Raw genomic sequence first — 22,885 nt, 5'->3', positions numbered from 1 at the left:
CAGAGCCAGGTGCACGAAGGACACGCTGCTTGGCAGAATCACGTGAATTCCTCCCTTTCTAAAAACAGTACTTCCTGGCACTTAACACTTTGCTGAGTGTGGTTCAACTCGGTCACGGAGCCCAGGGACGCAGAGATGGGAGAGTCATCACCACCTGCTTCCTTCCCACCAGCTGGGTCCCCACGCCCTGCATCTGCCAACAAGGTGGCTCAGCCAGAAAGAGCGCGGGAGAGCCTGTGGGAGAGGAGGCTGGGAGGCTGGCGGGCTCCACGCGCCCCCGCTGCTCTGCAGCCTCCAAAACCCGTCAGCACTTTGCAAAGCTGCTGCACAGCGAGCTCCTTCCGCTTGGCTTCTGCACGGCTTCCGCATGGCTTCCGCACGGCTTCAGTCCCGTCGGTCCCAGAAGACATTCTCACTTCAGCTAAACCATCATTTCCTGACCTGATCACTTCTTTCTTGGAAAATGATCATTAAATAAAAACACAAAGAGAAGAGGGTCACCTTTTTTTTCCTTTTCCTAACCCACGTCTTTGAAAGAGGGGCAGCGAGTTCCCTGTTTGGGGGGGGCACACTGTAGAGCCAGGGGCAGTAGAGGCACATGGGATCCCCCCCACTTTTAAGCATCTCAAATCAGACCCTCATATGGCTTTGTTTTGCCATGTCAGACAGAAAGAGTGAGTATCCAAACTGGTATTTAACTAACTTTAAAAATCAATGTCCCTTTGGATAAACAATACAAGGAAAATAAATCCATCATGGGCTGGGGGGTCGTGCTGCTAACTGGCAGGGGAGGGGGTGTTAAAGATAACCCTTTATGTTTTTCCACATCCCAGAACATTCTCTCAAGCATTAATTTCTGTAATTTGCACTGTAATAGGGAAGAACAAATCTGACTCCGTACTGGATCAGTTTCTTTGAAAATACCTTTGTATTCTATTGCTTTTGCTTCAAATTAAGAGTGCTGCTTATAGCTTGAAATACAGAGAAGAGTCCATTCTCAGGGCTCTGACCTTTAAAGGTATAACGCTTTCCCATTCACACAGAGATAAAAAGTTCCAGGATAGAGGATAACATTTGCCTTATTGGAGATTTATAGTAACATCATGACTAGACCTAGGTGGACAGGTGCAAAAGCAAAGGATTCCGACACCAAGAAGTTCGCACCAACCAACCACACACCCTCCCCTTTTATTGTAAGACGCTTAAATTCTAACTCAGGTAAGAGGGTTCTTTGGGACACTGGTCCACCATCTTCTGGATCTGCTGGCTCTCCCAATAAAGTCACTATTTCCTTCTCCAACAAGTCATCTCTTGATTTACTGGCCTGTCGTGCAGTACAAGCTTAGACTCAGTAACAGCATGATAAATAATAAATATAAAATATAATACTTAGTATTCAAACTATACATCCCTCTTCCCACATAGACATGGAGAACCTCTGGTCTTAAAGCCCTTATGTGTTGTTTCTAATCAGCCCAATAAATAGAACTATTTAAAATGTAAAACCAGTTTCTTGCCCCTCAAATGGCTGGGCTGGATTTACATTTAATCCAGAGTTTCCCAACAAATATACATTCTAACCACTTCATGTACCAAAAAAGCAGACTTCCCACTGTGCAAGTTTTGTACAGGCGCAATCTCACCACTGGTCAGCCCTGGGAAGTACACCACTGTCAGAAAGGACCCTCTGAAAGCTCGGTACCTCTGTATTTATGAAAAGATAAACCACCCTTTTCAGAGGCTAGCTTGAAAGAAACAATGGTGAAAACAGAGATGGGCTGGAAAAACTGGTTAAGTATATGGGTGAGGTTTTAAAGAAGTAAACACAGGTGAAACATTCTCTGACATAAATCTTAGCAATGTTCTCCCAGGGCAGCCTCCCCAGGCAATAGAAATAACAAGAGAAATTAACAAATGGGACCTAATTAAACTTACAAGCTTTTGCACAGCAAAGGAAACCATAAGCAAAGCAAAACAAAACGACAATCTACAGGATGGGAGAAAATATTTGCAAAAGTCCTTTTGTTTCAAATTCTCCTTGCATCTTCGTCTCGTGGAGAAAACAGAAGCCAACAGAAAGGACTTCCCACGGGAACAGAGCCGCACAGCTCCCCACCCATAATGACGAGCGCCAGGCTTTCTCTGCTGCTTGAGGCCAGCTCTCTAGCCAGGCACGAGGTCCGAGCCCCACTCAGCTACCAAATACTCAGCCCAGGACTTCCACCTTCTTTCCACGAACACTGTTACTCTCCCATCTTAAATGAACCAGCTAACCCTTCCCCTGAGCCTCCACTCCCTGACCAGCGACTCTCCATTTCCCTGCTTCTCTGTGGAGCAAAACTTGAAACCAGTCTCTGCCTCCTACCTCCAATTCCTCTCCTCTCTCTCTCTCTTGTTAATAGACTTTACTTTTTAGAGCAGAACAGTTGGCAGCAAAACTGAGCAGAAGGTACAGAGAGCTCCCATAAACTTCCCAACTCCACGCAAGCACAGCCTCCCCCATAATGAGTGTCGCCCACCAGAGTGGTGCCTCGGTTACAGCCCATGGACCTGCATCGACATGTCATTATCGCCCAGTGTGAAGGTCACCGTAGGGTGCGCTCTTGGTGGTGTACATTCTATGGGTGTGGATAAATGTATGATGACATAGATCCGTCATTACAGTATCATATACAGTAGTGTCTCCCTGCCCTAAAACCCTGTGCCCCACCTATTCACCTCACCCTCAACCTCTGGCCACCACATTTTCCTGTCTCCATAGTTTTGTCTTTTCCAGAATCTTGTCTTTTTCCTATCGTTGGAATCCTACAGTATGTAGCCTTTTCAGATCGGCTTCTTTGACTTAGCCAGGTGGATTTACGATTTCTCCATGTCTTTTCATGGCTTGCTAGCTCATTTCTTTTCAGCACTGAATGACGTTCCCTTGTCTGGAGATTCCACAGTTTATTTCTCCATTCACCTTCTGAAGGATACTCTCTCATTTCCTTCTGAATCTTACTCAGATAGGGCTTTTACCCCCACCCACTCACTGACCGGGCCACTGCTAAATCCAGTGGCCAGTCTCAGCCTTCACCTGACTGACCTGTCAGCAGCCCAGCTCACACCTCCGTGCAAGACCTCTACCACGGACCTTTGACCTCCAGGCAACCACCTGGTTTTCCTATGAAACCACTGGCCACCTCTGAGTCTTTCTCATTTGATTCCTCCTTTATGACCTCTTAATGGTTGACAGCCCAGACCCACACATCCATCCCCCACTCAGTATCTCCACTCGGCTGTCACACGAGCATCTAAACCACACATCCACAGCGGAGCCCCGGATTTTCTCCACCAACTCCCAACCCACTTCTACCTGGGTTCATCCCCCCTGTCAGCGACACCTGCAACTCCATCTCACTGTGGCTCCAGCCAAAAGCCCTGCAAGCTGGATCTATTCTCGTTCGCTCTCTTTTACCCACGTCCGATCCACCAGCAAATCCTACAAATGTCTTTGCCATTAAAGGATGTCCATATTGGACCAGTTCTCACCATCCCCCCCCCTCTGCTACCTGGGTCCAGGCCACTGGAACCTCCCTGATGATCAGAGTGATGGTCAACCAACTGGTCTTCCTGACCTGTCCAGCCTCTGCTCTCCAATCAGCAGCTCAGTGACCCTGGGAAAACAAGTCAGATCGTGTTTTTCCTCTGCTTCAAATCCTCCAGCATGCCCTGCCTCACTCTCTCACGATAAAACCCAAGTCCTAATTATGGCCTGTATGATCCTACCTGTGTGACCCCCCATCTCTAGTTTCATCTGCTACTACATCCTGCTTTTATTCAGCTCCAGTCACACCAGTCTCCCAACCCAATGACAGGCTCAGTCCCGACTCAGGGCCTTTGCACATGCTGTCCCTACTGCCTGGAACGGTCTTTCCTCAATTATCCATTTGGCTGGCTTACTCACCAACTTCTGGTCTTTACTCAAAAGTCACCTCCCCGGAGAAGCCTCACCAAGGCACATTATATAAAATAGCAATGCTCCTCTCAGTGCAAACCTTGTATCACCCTCCCTGCTTTATTTTATTTTCCCTTAGCACTTATTTTATATAAAATATTTTATAATTTTGTAAGGTACTTATATTGATTACTGTCATTCTCCTTTTCTAGAATGTATACCCCATGGCAGGAATTTGGGTCTACATTGTTCGTTGACATCCCTCAGCAGTTAAAAATGCTCCTGGGACAAGGCAGGTGCCCAGAAGGTATTTTACCCCAAGTATGAATGAATAAATGAGGGAGTGAATGGATGGTTTTCCCTTGGCAGGAGCAAATTCAAAGCGTAATCTTTAACAGAAGCCCAAGCTGCTGGTCTTGGTGGCTCATTAACATGTTATTAACCGGATCCCATGTGAAGCTGCAGAATTTCAAATAAAAATATACAGCTGTGGTGTTCTACTGGCTTAAGCTTTCCATTTTTATTCAACCATTCAAAAGTAGGAAAAGCAACAAAAACGGGATGATCCAGAAGCCAGAATCCAGATTCCCTCTGGGCAAGGACTGTTATGTGCTGTTTATTCCTATATTTCAATACTAGGAGAGGCTGGCTCCCAGTGGGAGCTCCGAAGATCTCTGTGGCCTGAATGAACACTAAATAAGGCTTTTATTTTACAGCAGTTAAGGGTCATTATTCATTGAGCTCTGCTAGGGTGAACACACCCTCAGGGGTACTCCCGCCCATGTAGGTATATATGTAAAACATTTATATGGAAAAGAGGATTATTTTTCCATTTACAACTTGATTATTGCTATTAACAGAAAATTAAAGTAGTTCCTGAAAAATGAAAGTAGGTATTTACCTACTTCAGCTATTATGAGAATTCCATTTTTGAAAAAGACTTTTGTTTTTTAGAGCAGTTTTAGGTTCATGGCAAAACCGAGCAGGAAGTACAGAGAGTTGCCACGGACTTCCCGCCCGACACATGGACAGCCTCCCCCAGGATCCACGCCCGCCGCCAGAGTGGAGCCTCTGCTACCACTAATGACCTGCACTGACACATCGTCATCACCCAGAGTCCACAGTTTACGTCAGGGTTCACTCGTGGTGGTGCACTTCCTTTTTCATTACTTAAGTATTGTTGATTTACAATGCTGTGTTGGTTTCTACTGTACAGCACAGTGATTCCGTTAAACATATATATATATTCTTTTTCATTACTACAAGATACTGAATATAGTTCCCTGTGCTCTACAGCCGGACCTTGTGGTTTCTATTTTATACATAGTATCTACAAATCCCAAACTCCTAATTTATCCCTCCCCCTTCCCCTCTGGTAACCATAAGTTTGTTTTCTATGTCTGTGAGTCTGTTTCTGTTTTGTAAATAAGTTCATTTGTGCCATTTTTTTTTTAAAGATTCCTTGGTGTCATACATTCTATAGGCTTGGATAAATGTATAATGACATTATAGTGCCATCCAGAGTAGCTTCTTTGTCCTAAAAATCTTCGGTGCTCGCTCTACCCCTTCCCCACCTCAAGACAATTCCATTTTAAAGAACTGGCTTTAAAACAGTGGATAAGTTGGACCAGAGAACTACTTCTATTTCAACATTCTCTTCTGGAGTTGGGCCGATGGGTAGAAGCCTTAAATATCCACGAGGAGTTATAATATGTCCATTTAACTTCAGAGAGAAACAGTTATTTCTTTCTATTTCATTCCTTCTGGACAAAATGACCACTTCATACTCAGATGCTCAAGAGACGGTCTTGACTTTATTTCAACTTTACATTAAGTGATTCGCAGGAAGGTAAGGACACGGTCATTAGCAGCAGTGGAGGTCCCCTAGTGATCCAAGAAGAACCGAGGAGCTTAATAAACTTAAAAGTCACCATACGCAGGGCACTGAGTGGCCATGACCCCAGGAGCCCCCCTTCCACCGAAGGTTCTGGTCTCCACACCTAGCCGACTCCCCCAAAGAGCCTCCCAGGACTGTCCGAGCACTGGGGTTTGAGTCACACTCCACTCCTAACTGCTCCCGGTTAAACAGGACACTTTCATTCCCATCTTTAAGACTACAGGGATAACTGAGGGCTGCCCTGCTGTCCACACATTTCAACAATCGAAGGATGCAATGTTAGTGAGAGCAGTTTGAAAAATCAAAATGCAAATATTCTCATTGTTTAGATTTCTTATTATCTCCTGATCTCACACCCTGTCACTGCCAAACTCTTCACAATTGCTTGTACCCAGCAAATACTCGGTAAGTGAATAAATGGAACCATTGTTTGGTGGGAAACCTGACAACGTTAACTCCCTCTTCATGGTCCTGAAAGCAAAAATGGTTTTCCTGGGTGCCAACGGGGAGTGAGCATGAGTGTTTTCTTCTTAAATATTGAGCCTCTGGTATCAACTCATTTCCAACCGTCTCCTCTCCCTCAAACAACCCCCCCCCCCAAAAAAAGGACCTCTTGAAAAATAAAACATGGCATTTTAGACACTGGAAACTACTCAAACTTGGCTCCTTTTCACACTATCCCTAAACACTAAGTAAATACAACATTTCACAGGGTACTATTTTAGATAAATTAGCACCATGAGTTTGTTCTTCAAAAGAGAAGGATCCAATGGGATTCCAAATTCTGTCTTACAAAACTGACAGTTTAAGGAATGTAATAAATATTGTCAGCTTTGAGACTATTTCTGGAATTCCTCAGAAAAATAAACATTAGATTTAATGAGCTATCAACATTTCCCAAGTCTATTACGTTAATCTGGCTCTTTTAAATGTGCTGACCTACATGAGAATGCCCTGGGTAAGAGACCTAAAATTCATACTCTAAAGGAGTTTTCTTCTTAAAATGCTAATTTCTGTTACATATTTTTTCCTGTTTCATACCTGTCAGAGGATGCAAATGCCAAGTCCGTCTATTACATCATTATATAATATATAAAATAGTTATTACTATTTATTTTAATAAATACACATTTTAATAAATGCTAAATATTTGATATTAATATAAATGATTAAATCTACCTCATAATACATAATATACAATAAATATTTAAATACATATTTTGATAAATATTAATAATATTTAATTATTAATATATAATGAATATAATTAGGTCTACCCTATTATACATTATATATTATACTATTAATAGATAATATTATATAATACATAATACATCTAAATATTATAAGATAGAAAGGTACAGAAATCTATCCTATAACATATAATATAAAATATAAATTAATAACTATTAATATATAAATATTAATGCATACACATATTAATATTACAAAATATATTACATATATAATAGGGCAGATTACTAAGGGGTCAAAATGAAACTGTATTGCTTTGAATGTCCTCTGCATCCCATGTTTATTACAATATTATAATATAAATTATAATATTATATTATAGGGTAGATTTCTAAGGGTCACAAAATGAACCTGTATTGCTTGTAACCTCTCCACTCCAAGTTTCTCAAGGAGCCCACAGCTATTTTCACACAATTCACTCATTAGCCATGAATACAGCTTTCACTGAAACAACACAGGGACTCAGACCAAAGTTAACAGCTAACCTAGCCTTGGAAGGGCCAAGGAGGAAGCTCTGGTGCAGAGTAGACAAGAAACACTGGGAAGACAGATTTCAAAACATTTCTGAGAATACAGAGTATGGTCTCCCAGCTCGTATCATCAAAGGAAAAGCCTGCTTAAGAGATGAGAAGCTTCCAAAAGCTAAGTTCTGAGCTAAACTGCAAAGAAGCCTGATGGGGAAGAAAGGCTGGAGGTGATCCCTCTGCTGGGACCAGGACAGGGCTCTGTCCCAACCAGAGGGGATCGAACTAGAAGACAGCCTCATCCCTGAAGCTTCTGGATGACACTCTCTCCCTCTGCATTTAATGGGAAATGGAGTATCACCAGCTGGGGAAAAGGCAGACCCCGTCAGCCTTTAATGAGACCACAGGGAGCAAGGAGCCCACCAGTGAGAAGGGTGAGGATGCTGCTTTTACAAACACGTCGCGAGATTCCAGCCCAGCCTCATTTCACAGGTGAGGGGAGAAGAGGGGCGCCTGGGAAAACTCAAAAGCAAGCTGTCTCACCGTATACCCCAGTGCACGCCACCTTCTGAAACATGCAAGGAGGACCGACTCTACCGCACTCGTGGGTAGAAGGGAGAGTCGATTTCAGAACCATCACAAACACCAGCCAGCAGGAATTCAATTAACTTACGGTGAGCTAGCCCACTGCATACTCTCTTTAAGGAATTAGGGCACAAGCTATAGTTCATTTCTTCTGCTTTTGAGCTGATAACTGCTGGACTTAAAAATCCCACCATTAAGAATTATAATGAGGTGAATCCAATTAAACTGTGTGCCTTTTTTGTTTTTAATGGAGGTCCTGGAGATTGAACCCAGGACCTTGTGCATGCTAAGCACACACTCTACCACTGAACTAAACCCTCACTCCCCCCCAAACTTTTTGCCTTTGAGCAATGATTCTCATCCTTTTCCCCAACAGCTAAACAAACATTAGCTCTCCAGTGAGTGGCGCGCCCCGCCTGGGTATATTCCAATGTCATCGGGACCCGACGACTTGGTGGCCAAGGGAAGGAAGCAGTATGATCACCAGTCACCATCGTGATTTTTAGAATCACTAACTGCCAACATTGGTAGAAATAAAGCAGACTACGGATGGTGCAAAATTCTCAGGGCCAGAGATAACACACTTCTTTTTTTTCTGTTCAAGAAAGCATACAGAATGGAAGGGTGAGGATATAGGAATAATATTTAACCTAGTCCAGTTAATCAGCCTTTTGGAAATGCCAACGCCCCGATTCTCACCTGCTGCAGGTGAGCTCTGTATCACACTCCCCAGCCCTCTAACTACTCTGAGAATCCATCTGCCCACGGAGACCTGGGGGGCGGTGGGAGCGTGTCTAACACGGAGATTCACCGGGGTGGATCCTCAGAGGGTAGACGCCAGGTCTTTAAGAGAATACAAAAATCTCACCAACTTTGCTTTTCCACATTCCCACGTGCTGGAATCACTCTCAGACTCACCGGAGAACAATGGAAATACCTTGGCTGAGAGAATAACCGTGAACACACTTTCTGAATTCACAGCTTTCCAATAAGGCAGCAAGAAGGAAAAGGAGACTTGCAACTGTGACCACATGTGTGGTTAAAAAAAAATAATCACAGCTGATGAGGCAGAAAACACAAGAAAAATATTTTAAGTGAAATAAATTTATTATATATTATATACTATTATGTATTTTTATAAATGTAAAGCTTATACTAAACGGTGCCTTCTCCTCGAAGCGTTTGAGTTTTCATGCAGTTGCCCGGCCATCCCAGCTCCCTTGTGAAGAAGGGACTTGTAATACTGGATGCCCTTAAGCAAAAATGAAGGCTAAGAGATTAAAGAGAAGCCAGAAGGCCTGAATCTGAGTCCAGGCACTAAGAAAGCATCTTTAACAATTACGAAAGGCAAAAAATTGCATTTATGTATTTACGTTTCTTTTCAAGTCAAGAGCTTGGTCACTCAGGAGCTGGGCTGAAGTTGAGATATTAGTATGTCCAAAAAGAACTTCCTTAAAGCCAAGTTAAGAGCAGAAACCCAGTCTGGGGAAGGGCTATTCTACTTAGAACACTGAATACTTACTCTATTTCACAAATGCTAGTTTGTAACTCGGTGGCGTATGAATTACAAGTAACACCGGCACGACGCCCTGGGACACTTACTCATCGTCCTCTGGCTAAACCCACGAGAATTTGGGGTGAGGGACACAGCTCCCCACTGCCTCCCTATGACCCCCAGAAGCACACGGAAGTCTAGGGGCTGGCCATTCCGCACAGGTGTGAGGAGGTGAGGGAACACGGGACCGGGGGTGGTCCCAGCCATGCACATCCCCGACCAGGACCTACATGTCCATCACCAGGCGCAGGGTGGCTCCCTGCCCAGGCCTCACATGGGGTGCGGGCTGTGAAATCCTTGATGTGCTAGCCCGGAGCAACCTCCCATATCCCACTGTGCCCCAGGGCCTGGGAGCCCCCATTTATGTCCAGCTAGGTGCTCTGTGTGAGGTCTCCCCGTAGCTCTCCCCGCCCCATCCCTGCAACCCTCCTTATTCTGGTGATCCTCTGGGCACGTCTGTCTCTTCTTCTGGGCAAGCTACCTGTGTTCGAATGACCACACAAGTCCGCACAGCCCTGGCCCCCACCTCCAGCTTTCCCTGTTTCAAGCCAGTCTGCAGGCTGGGATGTTCATCGTAGTGCAGGCTCAGGAACCCACCATGGCTCCCTAGTACCAACAGGGTCAAGAGCAGACTCCGCTTCCCACATTAGAGGCCCCCGCCTCCACCTTTATGTCTCTTCATCAGCCGCGGGCCCACAGGTGGCTCTGGGCTGGGTGAGGCCTGCATCCTCACAGTATCTTAATTCCTCCTTGGGTACCAGTGCTGCACCTACCTCCCTTTCCCTCAGAGCGTGCTTTCCTCTGCGCCACCCACCAAACCTTAACCCTTACCGCATCTTGGGTCATCTCCATGAAGCGTCCCTGAACACCTCAGCCCACTCTGGCCTCCCCTCAAGACCCTACAGCTGCCACCAGGGCCCTGCACCATTCACAGCTCTGAGAGTTTTCTGTTTTCCTTTAGCCTCCCCGGCTGGACTGCGGGCTTTTTTCCCACCTTATTTCCTTTCTTTTTTTTTTTTTGATTGAAGTATAGCCAATTTACAATGTTGTGTTAGTTTCTGGTGTGCAGCATAGTGATTCACTATACATACATTCCTTTTCATATTCTTTTTCATTATAGGTTACTACAAGATACTGAATATATTCCCTTTGCTCTACAGTAGGACCTTGTTGTTAATTTTATATATAGTAGTGGGTATCTACTAATCGCAAACTCCCAATTTATCCCTCCCCATCCCCTCTCCCCACAGTAAACATAAGTTTGTTCTCTATGTCTGTGAGTCTGTTTCTGTTTTGTAAATAAGTTCATTTGTGTCTTTTTTTTTTAAGATTCCACATATAAGCAATATCATATGGTATTTTTCTTTCTTTCTGGCCCACTTCACTTAGAATGACAATCTCCAGGTCCATCCATGTTGCTGCAAATGGCATTATGTCACTCTTTTTTATGGCTGAGTAGTATTCCATTGTGTATGCACACCACAACTTCTTTATCCAGTCATCTGTCAATGGACATTTAGGCTGCTTCCAAGTCTTGGCTATTGTCAATGGTGCTGCTGGCTTTTGGTGGTCAGTGGTTAACTGTTTTGGTATTTTCACATGTCCCTATGTGTTAGGCATACAGGAGATAAGCATTCAGTAAACCCTCCCCAGAACCAGGACCACAGAACCTCAGACCTGGAGAAGGGTCTTGGCCCTTTGCTTGCACAGATGAAACACCTGACCTCTAGAGAAGTTATCAACAGATTCTTGTTGAAGATAACTTGCCCCAGTCCCCAGATCAAGGTTTTCACAGCCCCCATCCACACCACCTTTCACTGAAAGCCATGGCTTCCTTTTTAAAGTTCCCCAAAGAACACTTTAAACAGCATTTACTTGGTCAATGTTGCATCATTTGGTACCTCTGAAAGTAAAACTTCTCCCTCAAGATAATTCACAATTCACACTTTTCACTCACTGGGCTGTACTTTCTCGTATTAATTAATTCAGGCTGCTCTCACTGAGGACAGCCACGCTTCACAGCTCCACTCCCTGGGCTAGTGAGGGACCACCAGCCCCGCCCCGGGTTAGGAGGGAGACTGCCTCGAGGTGCCGGCTGGACACTGCAGGGGACACACAGGGTGGGCAGGAGAAACCCGGGGGAAACACACTCCCCCACCAGCCCTGAGTGTCGCGACAGCCCCGCCAGGCCAGGAGAAGACAGCACAAATCAACACACAAGACGCAGCTGTGAGTGACGCGAGCAAGGAAACCTCCCGGTGCAAGTTCAGGTGCCAAATCTTTCTTTAGCCTTATTCTGGTTATCTTCTCAAATTAACAGGTGTCGGGCGGGAGCTGCTGGAAGAGCAAATGCAGGTGTAGGCTGCGTTCCACAATTGGCTCATAGGAGTTTGCATTTCCGTCACTGTTGTAGGTAATTGTAGTTTTGTTCTTTCTTTCTATCTTTCAGCGCAGGCTGCATGGCGGAGGTGGGGCGCACCAGGTGGCAGGTCCCCGAGGCGGGGGTGATGCGGCATCCGTGCCGCTGCTGTGGGCTGTGTTGCTGTCACGGCTCATGTCACAGCGCTGGTGGCAGGTGGGTCGCGATGTGGGGGCTTCTCTCCCCGCCCAGAACCTCTCAGTGCGGCACCTGCAGCCTTGCCAGCTTCTTTAATTAACTTAATCCACCCAACCAGTCTTTAAATAATTGAGTGCCTTGGTTACCGGCACTCAAACATTTGAAGAATGTTAGTTACAAGGATGTTTTAACCTTTTAATTCTAGTTTCAAACATTCCGCTTTCCTTCCTGTTAAGCACAAGCTACAGCGACATCAAAAAATCAGTATTGGTTCAAAAGAGGAGGACGCTTAGAGCATAGATGACCCTGAGCAGTGAACTGTTAAACAAACGGGATCATTTCAAGCGGTAATTCCACAAACTTAAAAACATCCTTTGAAGAAATGAAAATTACACAGGTAGTTTTCAGAGTCATGTGATAATTGCCCCATCAGTGACAAACTGTAAATGTGTTTATTTGAAGCTGAAAGACTCTAAAATGTTTAGATCCCTTGTGGGGGAAAAAAAATTCATGTTTTTCTTATTTACTTCCTAAAAACAGAAACAACTTAGATTGACTCCTTGGTAACTGTAATGTTAGCTCCTCCTAAAGAAAAGTGTACTAAGGTGGCAGGGATGGGAGGGGATAGCTCAGGGGTAGAGCATGTGCTTAGCACACATGAGGTCCCGGGTTCAATCCCCAGTCCCTCCAGTAAATAAACGTAATTATCTATCCCCACAAAAAAAAAAAAAAAAACTTTAAAAAAAGAATTTAAGGTTCAATTTAAAAAATAAAAAAAATTAAATAAAGATATTTATTGTTGTTCTTTAAACAATATACAATGTAAGTTTTATATTGAACTATATCAAATACTAAATATACTATTTTTAAATTTCAGATAATAGGAAGCAGATCCTTCTGCCCTTCCCGCTCCCTGCTCCCACCCCCGTTTTCCACACAGGCTTACATAACATTAAAGTAGAAAATACCGTAGTTTACATGTCCCTTCTTAGCCTGAAAGTTGAAGTCCCTGGTTTAAACCGTGGTTAAATGCATTCAAAGGGCCACTGGGCCCAGAGAATTCACAATCTCAACTGGAGTATCTTTTCTCTCTTTTCCGCTTAAGGACACTCCATTTCTCCTTCAAGGACAGGTTCAGATGTCATCCCTCAAGAGCCTTGAGCCTCTGCCGTCAGACACATGAGCCGGTGATGTGGCCTGAAATCACGGTACGCTGTTTAAACAGAAGGAGCCAGTCTCCCCAGGACCCCACGCTGGCATGAGCGCATCCTTCCTGGCCACCTGGATGCCCAGTAGGGATCTCAAGTTCAACAGGCCCACGCCTGGGCTCCACCCAAAAGCCTGTTCCCTCCCCGACTTTCCCCTCCATCTCCACATGATCAGGGGCTCAGATCAAAAACCCTGGAGTCCCTCTCGACCACTCTCGGTCTCACCAGTCACATCCCATCCATCTGCAAGCCCTGATGGTTCCATCATCAGTGCGTACCCGAAATCTGACCCCTCTCACCACCACTTCCACTGCCCTGCTCCAACCCACCCATCCGCCCCCTCTGGGTTACTGTAACAGTCTCCCCCGCTTAGGCCTCTGGTTTTACCCTTGGCCTCCTAACACCAGTCAGAGGGCACATGTTAGAAAAGTCAGTCAGATCCTATCATCCCGTCGCTCAGCATCTCCCAGTGCTTTCCACCTGACTCAGAGAACGGCCAAACACTTCGCAGCGTCCTCTGCCATCCGCCCCCTTTCTCTCTCTCCTCCTTGGCCTCACCACTGCCCCCTCCCTGGGCTCCAACCACAATGGCTTTCTAGCTGCCCCTCCACTATGGGGATCTAGTCCCAGAACACAGCTCCCCAGGGGGCTGTCTAAGGCCCTCCCACCTCCTCTAGTCCTTCACTCAAATGCCATCTTCTCGGGAAGGCGTTTTTTGGCTTCCTCATCAAAGACCACCATCCCGGGCTGCACCCACCCCGAGCACACACGGAGACACACTCCCTGGCTTCCTGGCTCACTCTGCTGTAGGATGTTTCTCCTTAACAGTTTATCCCTGTGGCCCGCACCATGCATCTGACCTACTGTCTTGTCTGTTGCATCTCCCCCGTTGCCGGATGGACGCATCCAGGGAGGTGAGCTCCCCCAGCGTTCAGTGAGCACTCGCTGCAGGATGCCCACCGCTCTGCTCTTTAGATCCCCGAGGGCCCTTCACAGGGCGCCGAGTCCACACGGGCGCTCAGCTAAACCGCTTTTATCTGAATACCTTCAGAAGTTACTTAAGCACTTTGGGCCTCAGTTTCCTCATCAACCCAATGAAATTATATCTCAGGTCTCCTGGAAATGAACAACACCTTTAGAACCTTCCTCATTTGACCGAAGAGGAAACAGACTCAGACATGTGAAGAGATGTGCCTTCAACACACTAACTGAGGATCTACTGAGTGCAGACGAAGCAGAGAGAGGCCAAGATGTGCTCGTCCTCCAGCCCGCTCCTGGGGGAGGTCAGGTAGGAAAACAGAAGAACGGAATATTCCCATCGAAGGTGGTACGCAAGGTGCTGTGGGAAGCAGCAGGCAGAAGGCTCCCTGCTCAGGACGAAGAGCAGGAGGAAAGGGGGTCTGGGAAGACAGGGACGAGAATCTGCTTCCGCACAGCCCCAGCCCTGGGCTCTGGCCACCCTCCCACCTCCCCCGTTTCGTGCAAGTTTGCACCAAAGACCCCTTCAGACCAAACAAGGAAACCAGGGTCTGAATAACCCACAAGAGGCTTCCACTGAGCTGAGTGGAAAGGGGACTGAGGCATCCACTTGATTAAATAGCCTAACTCAGGTCACAGTATCACCTAAGCACTAATGAGGGCTGGACACCATCATTAAAGCCTCCCACCCAGTTCTCGTGCGCAATTTGTTGGCCACACCCAAGAGAAGTGAAAATTGGCATTTTAAAATTCTGCATGTTTTGGCTTTCTCTGCTCTGCACCCACCAGCCATGGTTACATTAACTCTGCAGTAACTGGGCTTCTGAGTCCCCTGGGAGGTTTCTGCCTAGAGCTTATCACGGGGGACACACCTACCAAGGCTTCAGGGCGCAGGCTTTGATTTCGCCAAGCGAGCCTGAGCCCGAGGAGCCAAAGCCAAGAGAATGATCTGGGAACAAGCATCGAGAAGCCAATTAGAACCCACTGCTAACGTCTGACGCGGCCCAATTAATCTCTTTAATAGAAGCATTGATTCCGTTTCACAGATTAAAGTAGAGAAACACGAACACGGCTAGAAGGTAACAGACAAAGCCCTGCTGCTCTGATTCGTGCTCAGGGAGAGGACCCCCTCTCCACCTCCGACACCCCCTCTTCTCTGTTCTGACCTTGGGTCAGAGGGCATGACCTTGCCCTGACAGAGAGTGGCCACCAACTCTGAGGACAAGGGATCCATCCCAAAGGAACAAAGGAAGTCATGGCCCAAACTGGGTCCAGGAGGGAGAAAGCAGCATTGCGAGGCTCAAGACGATTCCCCCGAAGTTGCCTGCTTTTTGATAAAGAGGCAGTCCTTGTCTCCCACCAGAAGCAGGCAGTGGGACCTCACAGCAGTGCACGCAGGAGCAAAGCAACTCTGAATCGCATGGATCTGGCCACAGCTGGGACGGAAGGGTGTCTCTAGCACAGTGCACTCTTGACTGTGTCAAAGACAGCATGCCATGGAGACAGCATCTCTGTGCCTGGAACCAGCTTGTAGGAAGCTGACCCACGTGGTGCTGCTGTGGTTACAGCTCAGAACAGTCGAGCACCAGCACCTCCTCCGGCTCCAACCTTAGAGCACTCTTCCCCTCTCCAGACAACAGCTGCTCTCCCCCCAACGGCAGTCCAACAAGCGAGGCCATAAAACTGCTTGTCCTGAAAGGCACCAGATTTCCCACTCAGTTACCGGTTTCATCCAAGACTGCATGCTTGACAAGACTTACGGTTATGTCATAAAAGCATCACATAATTTCTCTCAAGTCATAGTCATTTATAACAGTAACGGTATGTTCCAGGGGCCATAAAATCGGCATAGATAACAGCATATTTACAGTTTGGGAAATAAAAGAACCTTCCAAGTACTAAGGTATGGGACGGGTATGGGTTTACACCTTAAACACTAAATGTCTTCTCTTTGATCATTATTAGGCGGGTATCACACACTTTCTCTGCTTTCTTAAACAGAAGCACGTTCAAGTATATTTTTCTTTTTTTTTTCTTTAAATATTTTGTTTTTGGAGCGGGAGGTAGTTAGGTTCACTTATTTATTTATTTTTGAAGGAGGTACTGGGGATTGAACCCAGGACCTTGTGCATGCTAAGCACGTACTCTACCAGTTGAGCTATACCCTCCCCTCCAAGTATATTTTTCCTGTTATCTCAAAGACATTCATTAGTAGACTGTTTCTACAACAATGATGTCCTCTCCAGGCGTATGAAATTGGTGGCTACAACAGTAAAGACCTTAAAATTCTCTTTCCTCAAGATCAAGGTGTCAGCGGGTTTGGTTTCTTCCATGGCCTCTCTGCTTGGCTAGCAGGTGCCACCCTCTCATTGTGTTCTCATTTTAACTGAATCACCTTTTTAAAGGCCCTACCTCCAAATACACAGTCACACGTTAAGGGGCTGGGGTTAGGACTTCAACCTCTGAATTGGGGGAGGCACGATGCATTCCGTAGCAACCTCTCCCAGCCAGACACTTGGCAAAACTCACAGTCTTAATTTGGACACGCCTGGATTCAGATCAAGACCAGTCACTTCTAGCTCTGTGGCCTAGTTAGAGAAGTCACTCAGCCACCCCTTCCGCGTCAGCCTCTGTAAAGTGAGGATAATGACACTTACGCCTCGTTAGTTCCTGGCCATTCATGGAAGTAACGTGTAAACACTGCTTGGCACACAGTATCATTGTTTTTTTAAGGTGTGTGTCTTTTCGTGACCTTTCAAACCTGTTTGCCTGGAACCAGGCCTTTCCCTCTTTCATCGGTTAGGGGCTCGAAAGCCGGATAACTGGATTTCTTAGAATTAAATGTAAAGGTTCAAAATCGAGACCAAAGGCTCTCCTGTGAACAAAAAGTGCCAACTTCTGCGTGTGGGATTTCAGATCTCTCTTCTGGCTGATCGAGTTTGCTTGTGTGTTTTTGGTGGGACTTCCTTCCTTGTGGTCATTTCTGCTCCAGATATAATACAGTATTTACTACCCATTTTAGATAAGGTAATCCCAACATGAAATGTAGCCTTGTCACTGTTTTAAAAAAAAAAAAAAGAAAGAAAAGGCAGAGTCACCAATTTGACCAGAAACTAGTGACACATCCTGTAATAAACAATCATTTATAGTGGAAGCGGCTGGGGGTGGTCATGCAAAACTTAAATGTTGCAAACTGCATAAAAAAACAGCACAAACCTGCGAAGCAAAATTATCCTATAGAAAGTTTTCCAAAAGGAAGTAAAGCACTTAGGTGCTCTCGGACTTTGAGTTCCTTCCAAGTATTATTTTAAGCAGGGGGCAGCAAACTTTTTCTGCAAAAGGCCAATGGTAAAATGGTTTCTGTCTCAACTATTCAACTCTGCCAACATAGGTGGGAAGCAACCCTAATGCAGAAACTCATGGTTGTGTGGCTGTACACCAATAAAATCTGTTTATGAAAGTTTTAAATACAGAATATATCTTTTCCATTAAAATTTTTTGCTGGTAAAAAAAAAACTTGTTTATGGGCACTGAAATTTGATTTTCATAAAACTTTTATGTGTCAGAAAGTCCTATTTTTCTTTTGATTTTTTTTTCCAGCCACTTGAAAATATGAAAACCATTCTTAGCTCGGGCTGCATAGAAACAGGTGGTGGGTCCGATTTGGCCCAGAAGCGACAGTTTGCCCACCCCGATTTTAAAAGCTCAATAAATATTTGCTGGTGGTGATAATACATTTCTCCTTCTGAAAACAGTCTGAAATGCAGGGTGGATCAGGCACTGCCCCGCATCTCTTTTTCCCATCTTCTCTTTTTGAAAACTTCCAGCACTGCGGTAAGCTGTCGACTTGACCAAGACAAAGGCCACCATAAACAAGCTAAATCACGTTCCTTTTCTGAGCCCTTTTATAAATAAGAGTTTCAAAACCTCTCTTCTACCAGGGAAGGCAGCATCCTGATGAAAGGCATCAGGCCTACAAGTGACAGGAACGGGGACTATGCTACCACGTGGGCCCCACACTTGCAAAGCAGCAAAGGCAGTGGCAACTTTATAGTCATATACACACAAAAACTGTGTCTTTACCATCCCCCGTATGATAAAGCCTTGCTTAGGAGAATGAATAAAGAGGCAAACTTACAGTAAACTGACAAGACAGGCTGTTCTTAAGAATGAAGGGGTGGGAAGGGATAAACTGGGAGTTCGAGATTTACAGATACTAATACATATAAAATAGATAAACAACAAGTTTATACTGTACAGCACAGGGAAATATATTCAGTATCTTGTAGTAACTTATGGTCAAAAAGAATATGAAAACGAATATATGTATGTTCCTATTTGACTGAAGCATTATGCTGTACACCAGAAATTGACACAACATTGGAAACTGACTACACTTCAATTAAAAAAAAGAAAGAATGAGATCAGACACCCTATGTAACCAACCTGCCAAAGAAACTCAGCACACCTGAGCCTGCCCACTCTCCCCTTGAGAGTGTACTACTGCTTAATAAATCCTCATTTTACTCTCTTGAAAGAAAAAAAAAAAAGAATGAGATGAGATAAACAACAAGGTCTACTGTATTGCACAGGGAACTATATTCAATATCTTATAAAACCTATAATGAAAAAGAATATGAAAAATTATATATATGTATAACTGAATCACTATGCTGTACACCAGAAATTAACACAACATTGTAAATCAACTATATTTCAATTAAAAAAAAACTTGTGACTCATTCAAAATGACACCTTTGTTCCTTATCCACGTAATCTATACAAAATATATGTATTACTCTACAAAACAAATTTAGCTTCCAGTTTAAAAAAAAAGAATAAGATTGGCTTAACATTTCATATGACCACTAAAGACAAGTTCAATGAAAATTATTTCTTACTCTCCAAGTTTCACCTAGACATTATTTCCTTAATCCCTGACAAAAAGACCACAGTATAAAACTTCTGTGGGAATCCTTGAGTGTATAATACCTCCCTTTCTTTTTATACAGCCCTTCCCTCTGAAAAGGTAAATGCGGATTTCACTCTTTCTTCCATTCTCATGATTCCTGCATAGACGTTGCTGTATCTTTTCAGAATCAAGGAGAAGTAAAGAAATGTTAAATTATTTGCTGGAAGTAATTCAGAGGCCTTGGCAGAGCACAGAATGAAGGGAATATTGCTGAATTGCCAACTTAAGGCTTCTTCCAAATAGACCATGAAGATTTTACCCAGTTCCTTCCAGAAATGGAAGCTTATACATTGTGGGATGAGAAGGTTCTGCCGTAAGGGCATTCGTGTTCCTGAATCACCGTGATGACTATCAAGAACTGCATCTTTGCGATGCTCACTTTTACCATTCTGGACAAGTCAGGAATGGACTACACTGACTGTCTGGGTGAGTTAAGTCAGTTAAGTTGCCATCAACAGGGGTAGAAGAGTTTGGAAAAAAAATTATACCATGGCTAACATCTACCTAAAGAGAAGCAGAAACCACAATTCCAATTCATTTGAGTTGTCTGGTACTTTTCCAGAAAATGTTTTTTGAGTAATGACGTATACTAGATTCACTCTAAAAATTATCTAATCCTCTGCCAGTGAACCAGTAAACACACGCAACATCAAACGTGTCAGATAATGAATGGGTCAGTACAAAACCAGCAGAAGAGTATCTTTGATTTAGAACAGAATTCTAAATTTTATTAGAATTCTATTTGAACTAATCAATTCGATTCTATTCTATCAATGACAAGAATTCATTGATTTGCTAATTTTACAAACCAAGAGGCAAACCTTTTTCATCTAGTTTATCCTTAAGTGCCCCTTGCACTGATTTCCTAAATGAACTCTTGTTTTGCATGAATACAGACTTTCTTAGGAACCACAATGCAATCTGAATACCAATACTGACATCTTTCCCAACTTTTTTTTTTTCCAACCAGAACTGCAGATTTTCCTAACCAAAAAGGGAAAGAGGGGAATCTGGGAAATAACTGTCTGTTCAAGATGTAAACTAGTATTTTTGACCTTTAATTAGGTGCTATGCTGCTGAGATTGCCATGAGTGTATCAGTGATGCAAAATCCCACCCAGAACAGCAAACATGTTCTTTTTCCTCATAATGCGGTTCTTACTCCTGTTCTATCCTTGAAGTACCATTACTTGGAAACTACTAAAAGTTATCATCATTTTTCATAATATTTCCCCAACACTGTGACCCAGTTGTAGACCTGCAGCCCAGTGAAAGCACTTCCTTCTGCAGAGAATGAATGACTCTCAATGTAGCACAAAATGTAGCACACTCCAAAGGAAAGGCACAGTGAGTTCTACAGGATCTGAGGAATAGAGCGGGGGTGGGGGTGGGGGTGGGGGGAGGGTGGGTTTAAAGACAATGGAAGCAGAAGGGCTGGAAATTAAAGAGTAGTGTTCGAAAAGTTGAACAGTAAGATAACAGGTCTATCTTAGAGCTACCTTTAAAAAGAATTCCAGTAAGAACTAGAAATGCACTTCTGTTTATTGTCGGGTAAACTCATGTCAGTTTAGTAATACGCCTTAGGCTTCTGAATCACTGTTTGACACGACATACGTGAATACTGTACCATTACTTATTACCAAATAATTACCAGAACAATCATCTGGGTTTAGCCCAGGGGGATTATAAAGCCCTAAACCCCGGAGGCGCGGAGGGCGTGGTGCGATGGAAGAGTCGGAGTAATGTAAAGCCGATTCAAGTATAAAGGTGGGGGTGGGGTACAACACTTAACAGGCAGGGAAATCACAAGGCCCACGTTCCAGAACTCCAGTGGCTAGCTAGAAGTATGTGTGACCTTGTGCAAGCCACAAAGGACTGTTCAAAGATTTGATCTCACGGACAAAGAGACCAGACTGCGCTGAATGCTCTTTAAGACCACTTTCCAGGATCCAAATACCATTGTATAACACCTCCCTCAGGTGTGTGCGCCTCAATGGGCCACAGCTGGGACAACTCAGCCTCCAGCTTCCGCCCGGCGCCGCGGGGCGTGGGGCCGCGCTCCGCGCCCCTAGGACGCTCTCCGTTCGCGAACGCCCAGCCGGGTGAGCGGTGCCAGGGAAGTGAGGTTGGAAGTTTAAGGGTGGCCGAAAGTTGGGGGGGGGGGAACTGCTGAATCAGGGTGCCCCCATTTTGCCAGATCCCCGGCAATCGGATGCTCCCTTCCCTCACCCCTCCTTCTGCTCCTTAAAGAAACCGGAGCAGCCTGTGCGCTCCAAGATCACCTGCGAAGAGCAGAGTGATGTCACTAGGGTACCCCTGAAGCCGCCCCTATGGTAGAAAAGGGCCGAAATCTCTCGGTACCTGCGAAAGAGAGGCCCTCTCTGTAAGGTGACCCTTGAACGCGTCATCCTTAAGTCCCGCAGCCTCGGCCGGGCGGGATGGGGGTGGAAGGAGAGCGCACTCGCAGCACCAGAGTTTCCATCACCACCCTCCCCCCTCGCAGGGTACCGACTGCCAGCGGCCGGGCGGGTGGTGGAGGGTGGCACGAACAAGAGAGCGCAGCAGGGGACCCCTGCAGCCGCCCAGGCCGAAGGGTTAGGGACTGCGTTCCAAGAGTTCCGGGCGGCCACCCCAGTCGCGTCCTGAGGCCACCTCGCCGGCTTCCGGCGCCGCGGAGTCGGGCCCCTCGCGATCAGCGCCGGAGGGGCCCCGGGAAGAAGGGATCGGGGGAACTGACCGGGGGGCGCGGGCGGGCATCCTACCTGTGGTGGAGAGCACGGTGCTGGCGAAGAAGAGCGCGGAGGTGAAGTCCCAGTTCCAGTTGCCCGAGGCGTTGCTGAGCACTGACACGCCGTAGTTGCTGGCCTCCAGCACCCGGCCCAGGAACTGCTCGAGCTGCGGCTCCGACAGGCACTCGTGCTCCTCCAGGAACCGCCGCTTCAGCTTGCGCAGCTCCTGGCGCAGCAGGTCCTCGTAGGGCAGCTCCACCGACGAGAAGACCACGGCGCCGAAGACCAGGTAGAGCACGTAGCCGAGCACCAGGAAGCCGAAGCACCAGGCCGAGCGGTGCCGCTCCACCAGGCGCACGCACGAGCTGCCGGCCAGGGACTGCAGCATCTTCCCCGCCGCCAGGCCCGCGCCGCAGACCGGCCAGCCGCCGCCGCCCCGCCGCCCGGCCGCCCCCTCGGGCCCGCCCCGCTCCCGGCGCGCCCGCCCCGCTCCCGGCGCGCCCGCCCGCAGCGCCGTCTGCCTGCGATTGGCTCGCTCCCGAGAGCGTTTTCTTCCTTCTTTTCCTGTTTCCTCGCAAATATAAAAAGCCCAGATGATGTGGCGCTGACGTGGTTGCCGGCTCAGGTAACCGGAGAGTCGCCCGGGACCGTGGGGGCAAACTTGGCGGCAGCGGCGCGGGGGCTGAGCGCGCGGCCAGGACGCCCCCGCCCTTGGCGACGTCCCGCCGCCGGCCTCCCGGACCCCCGCCACTC

General features: G+C 46.2%; 1 protein-coding gene across 1 annotated transcript in view; it reads right to left on the bottom strand.

Moving 5' to 3' along the window:
* KCNK1 (potassium two pore domain channel subfamily K member 1) overlaps positions 1 to 22,569 on the bottom strand; it is a 45,160-nt gene extending 22,591 nt beyond the window's left edge. Inside the window, exon 1 of the mRNA XM_010982642.3 lies at positions 22,166 to 22,569. Within this exon, the coding sequence (XP_010980944.3) occupies positions 22,166 to 22,520 (355 nt within the window). The 5' untranslated portion in view covers positions 22,521 to 22,569. The remainder of the gene's footprint in view (positions 1 to 22,165) is intronic.
* Between the last annotated feature and the right edge of the window lie 316 nt (positions 22,570 to 22,885).

Source organism: Camelus dromedarius, chromosome 8 (genome assembly GCF_036321535.1).
Source record: "Camelus dromedarius isolate mCamDro1 chromosome 8, mCamDro1.pat, whole genome shotgun sequence".
NCBI lineage: Eukaryota > Metazoa > Chordata > Mammalia > Artiodactyla > Camelidae > Camelus > Camelus dromedarius.
The sequence above is the reverse complement of the archived record's forward strand: the minus strand, read 5'-3'. Positions and strand labels throughout refer to the sequence as shown.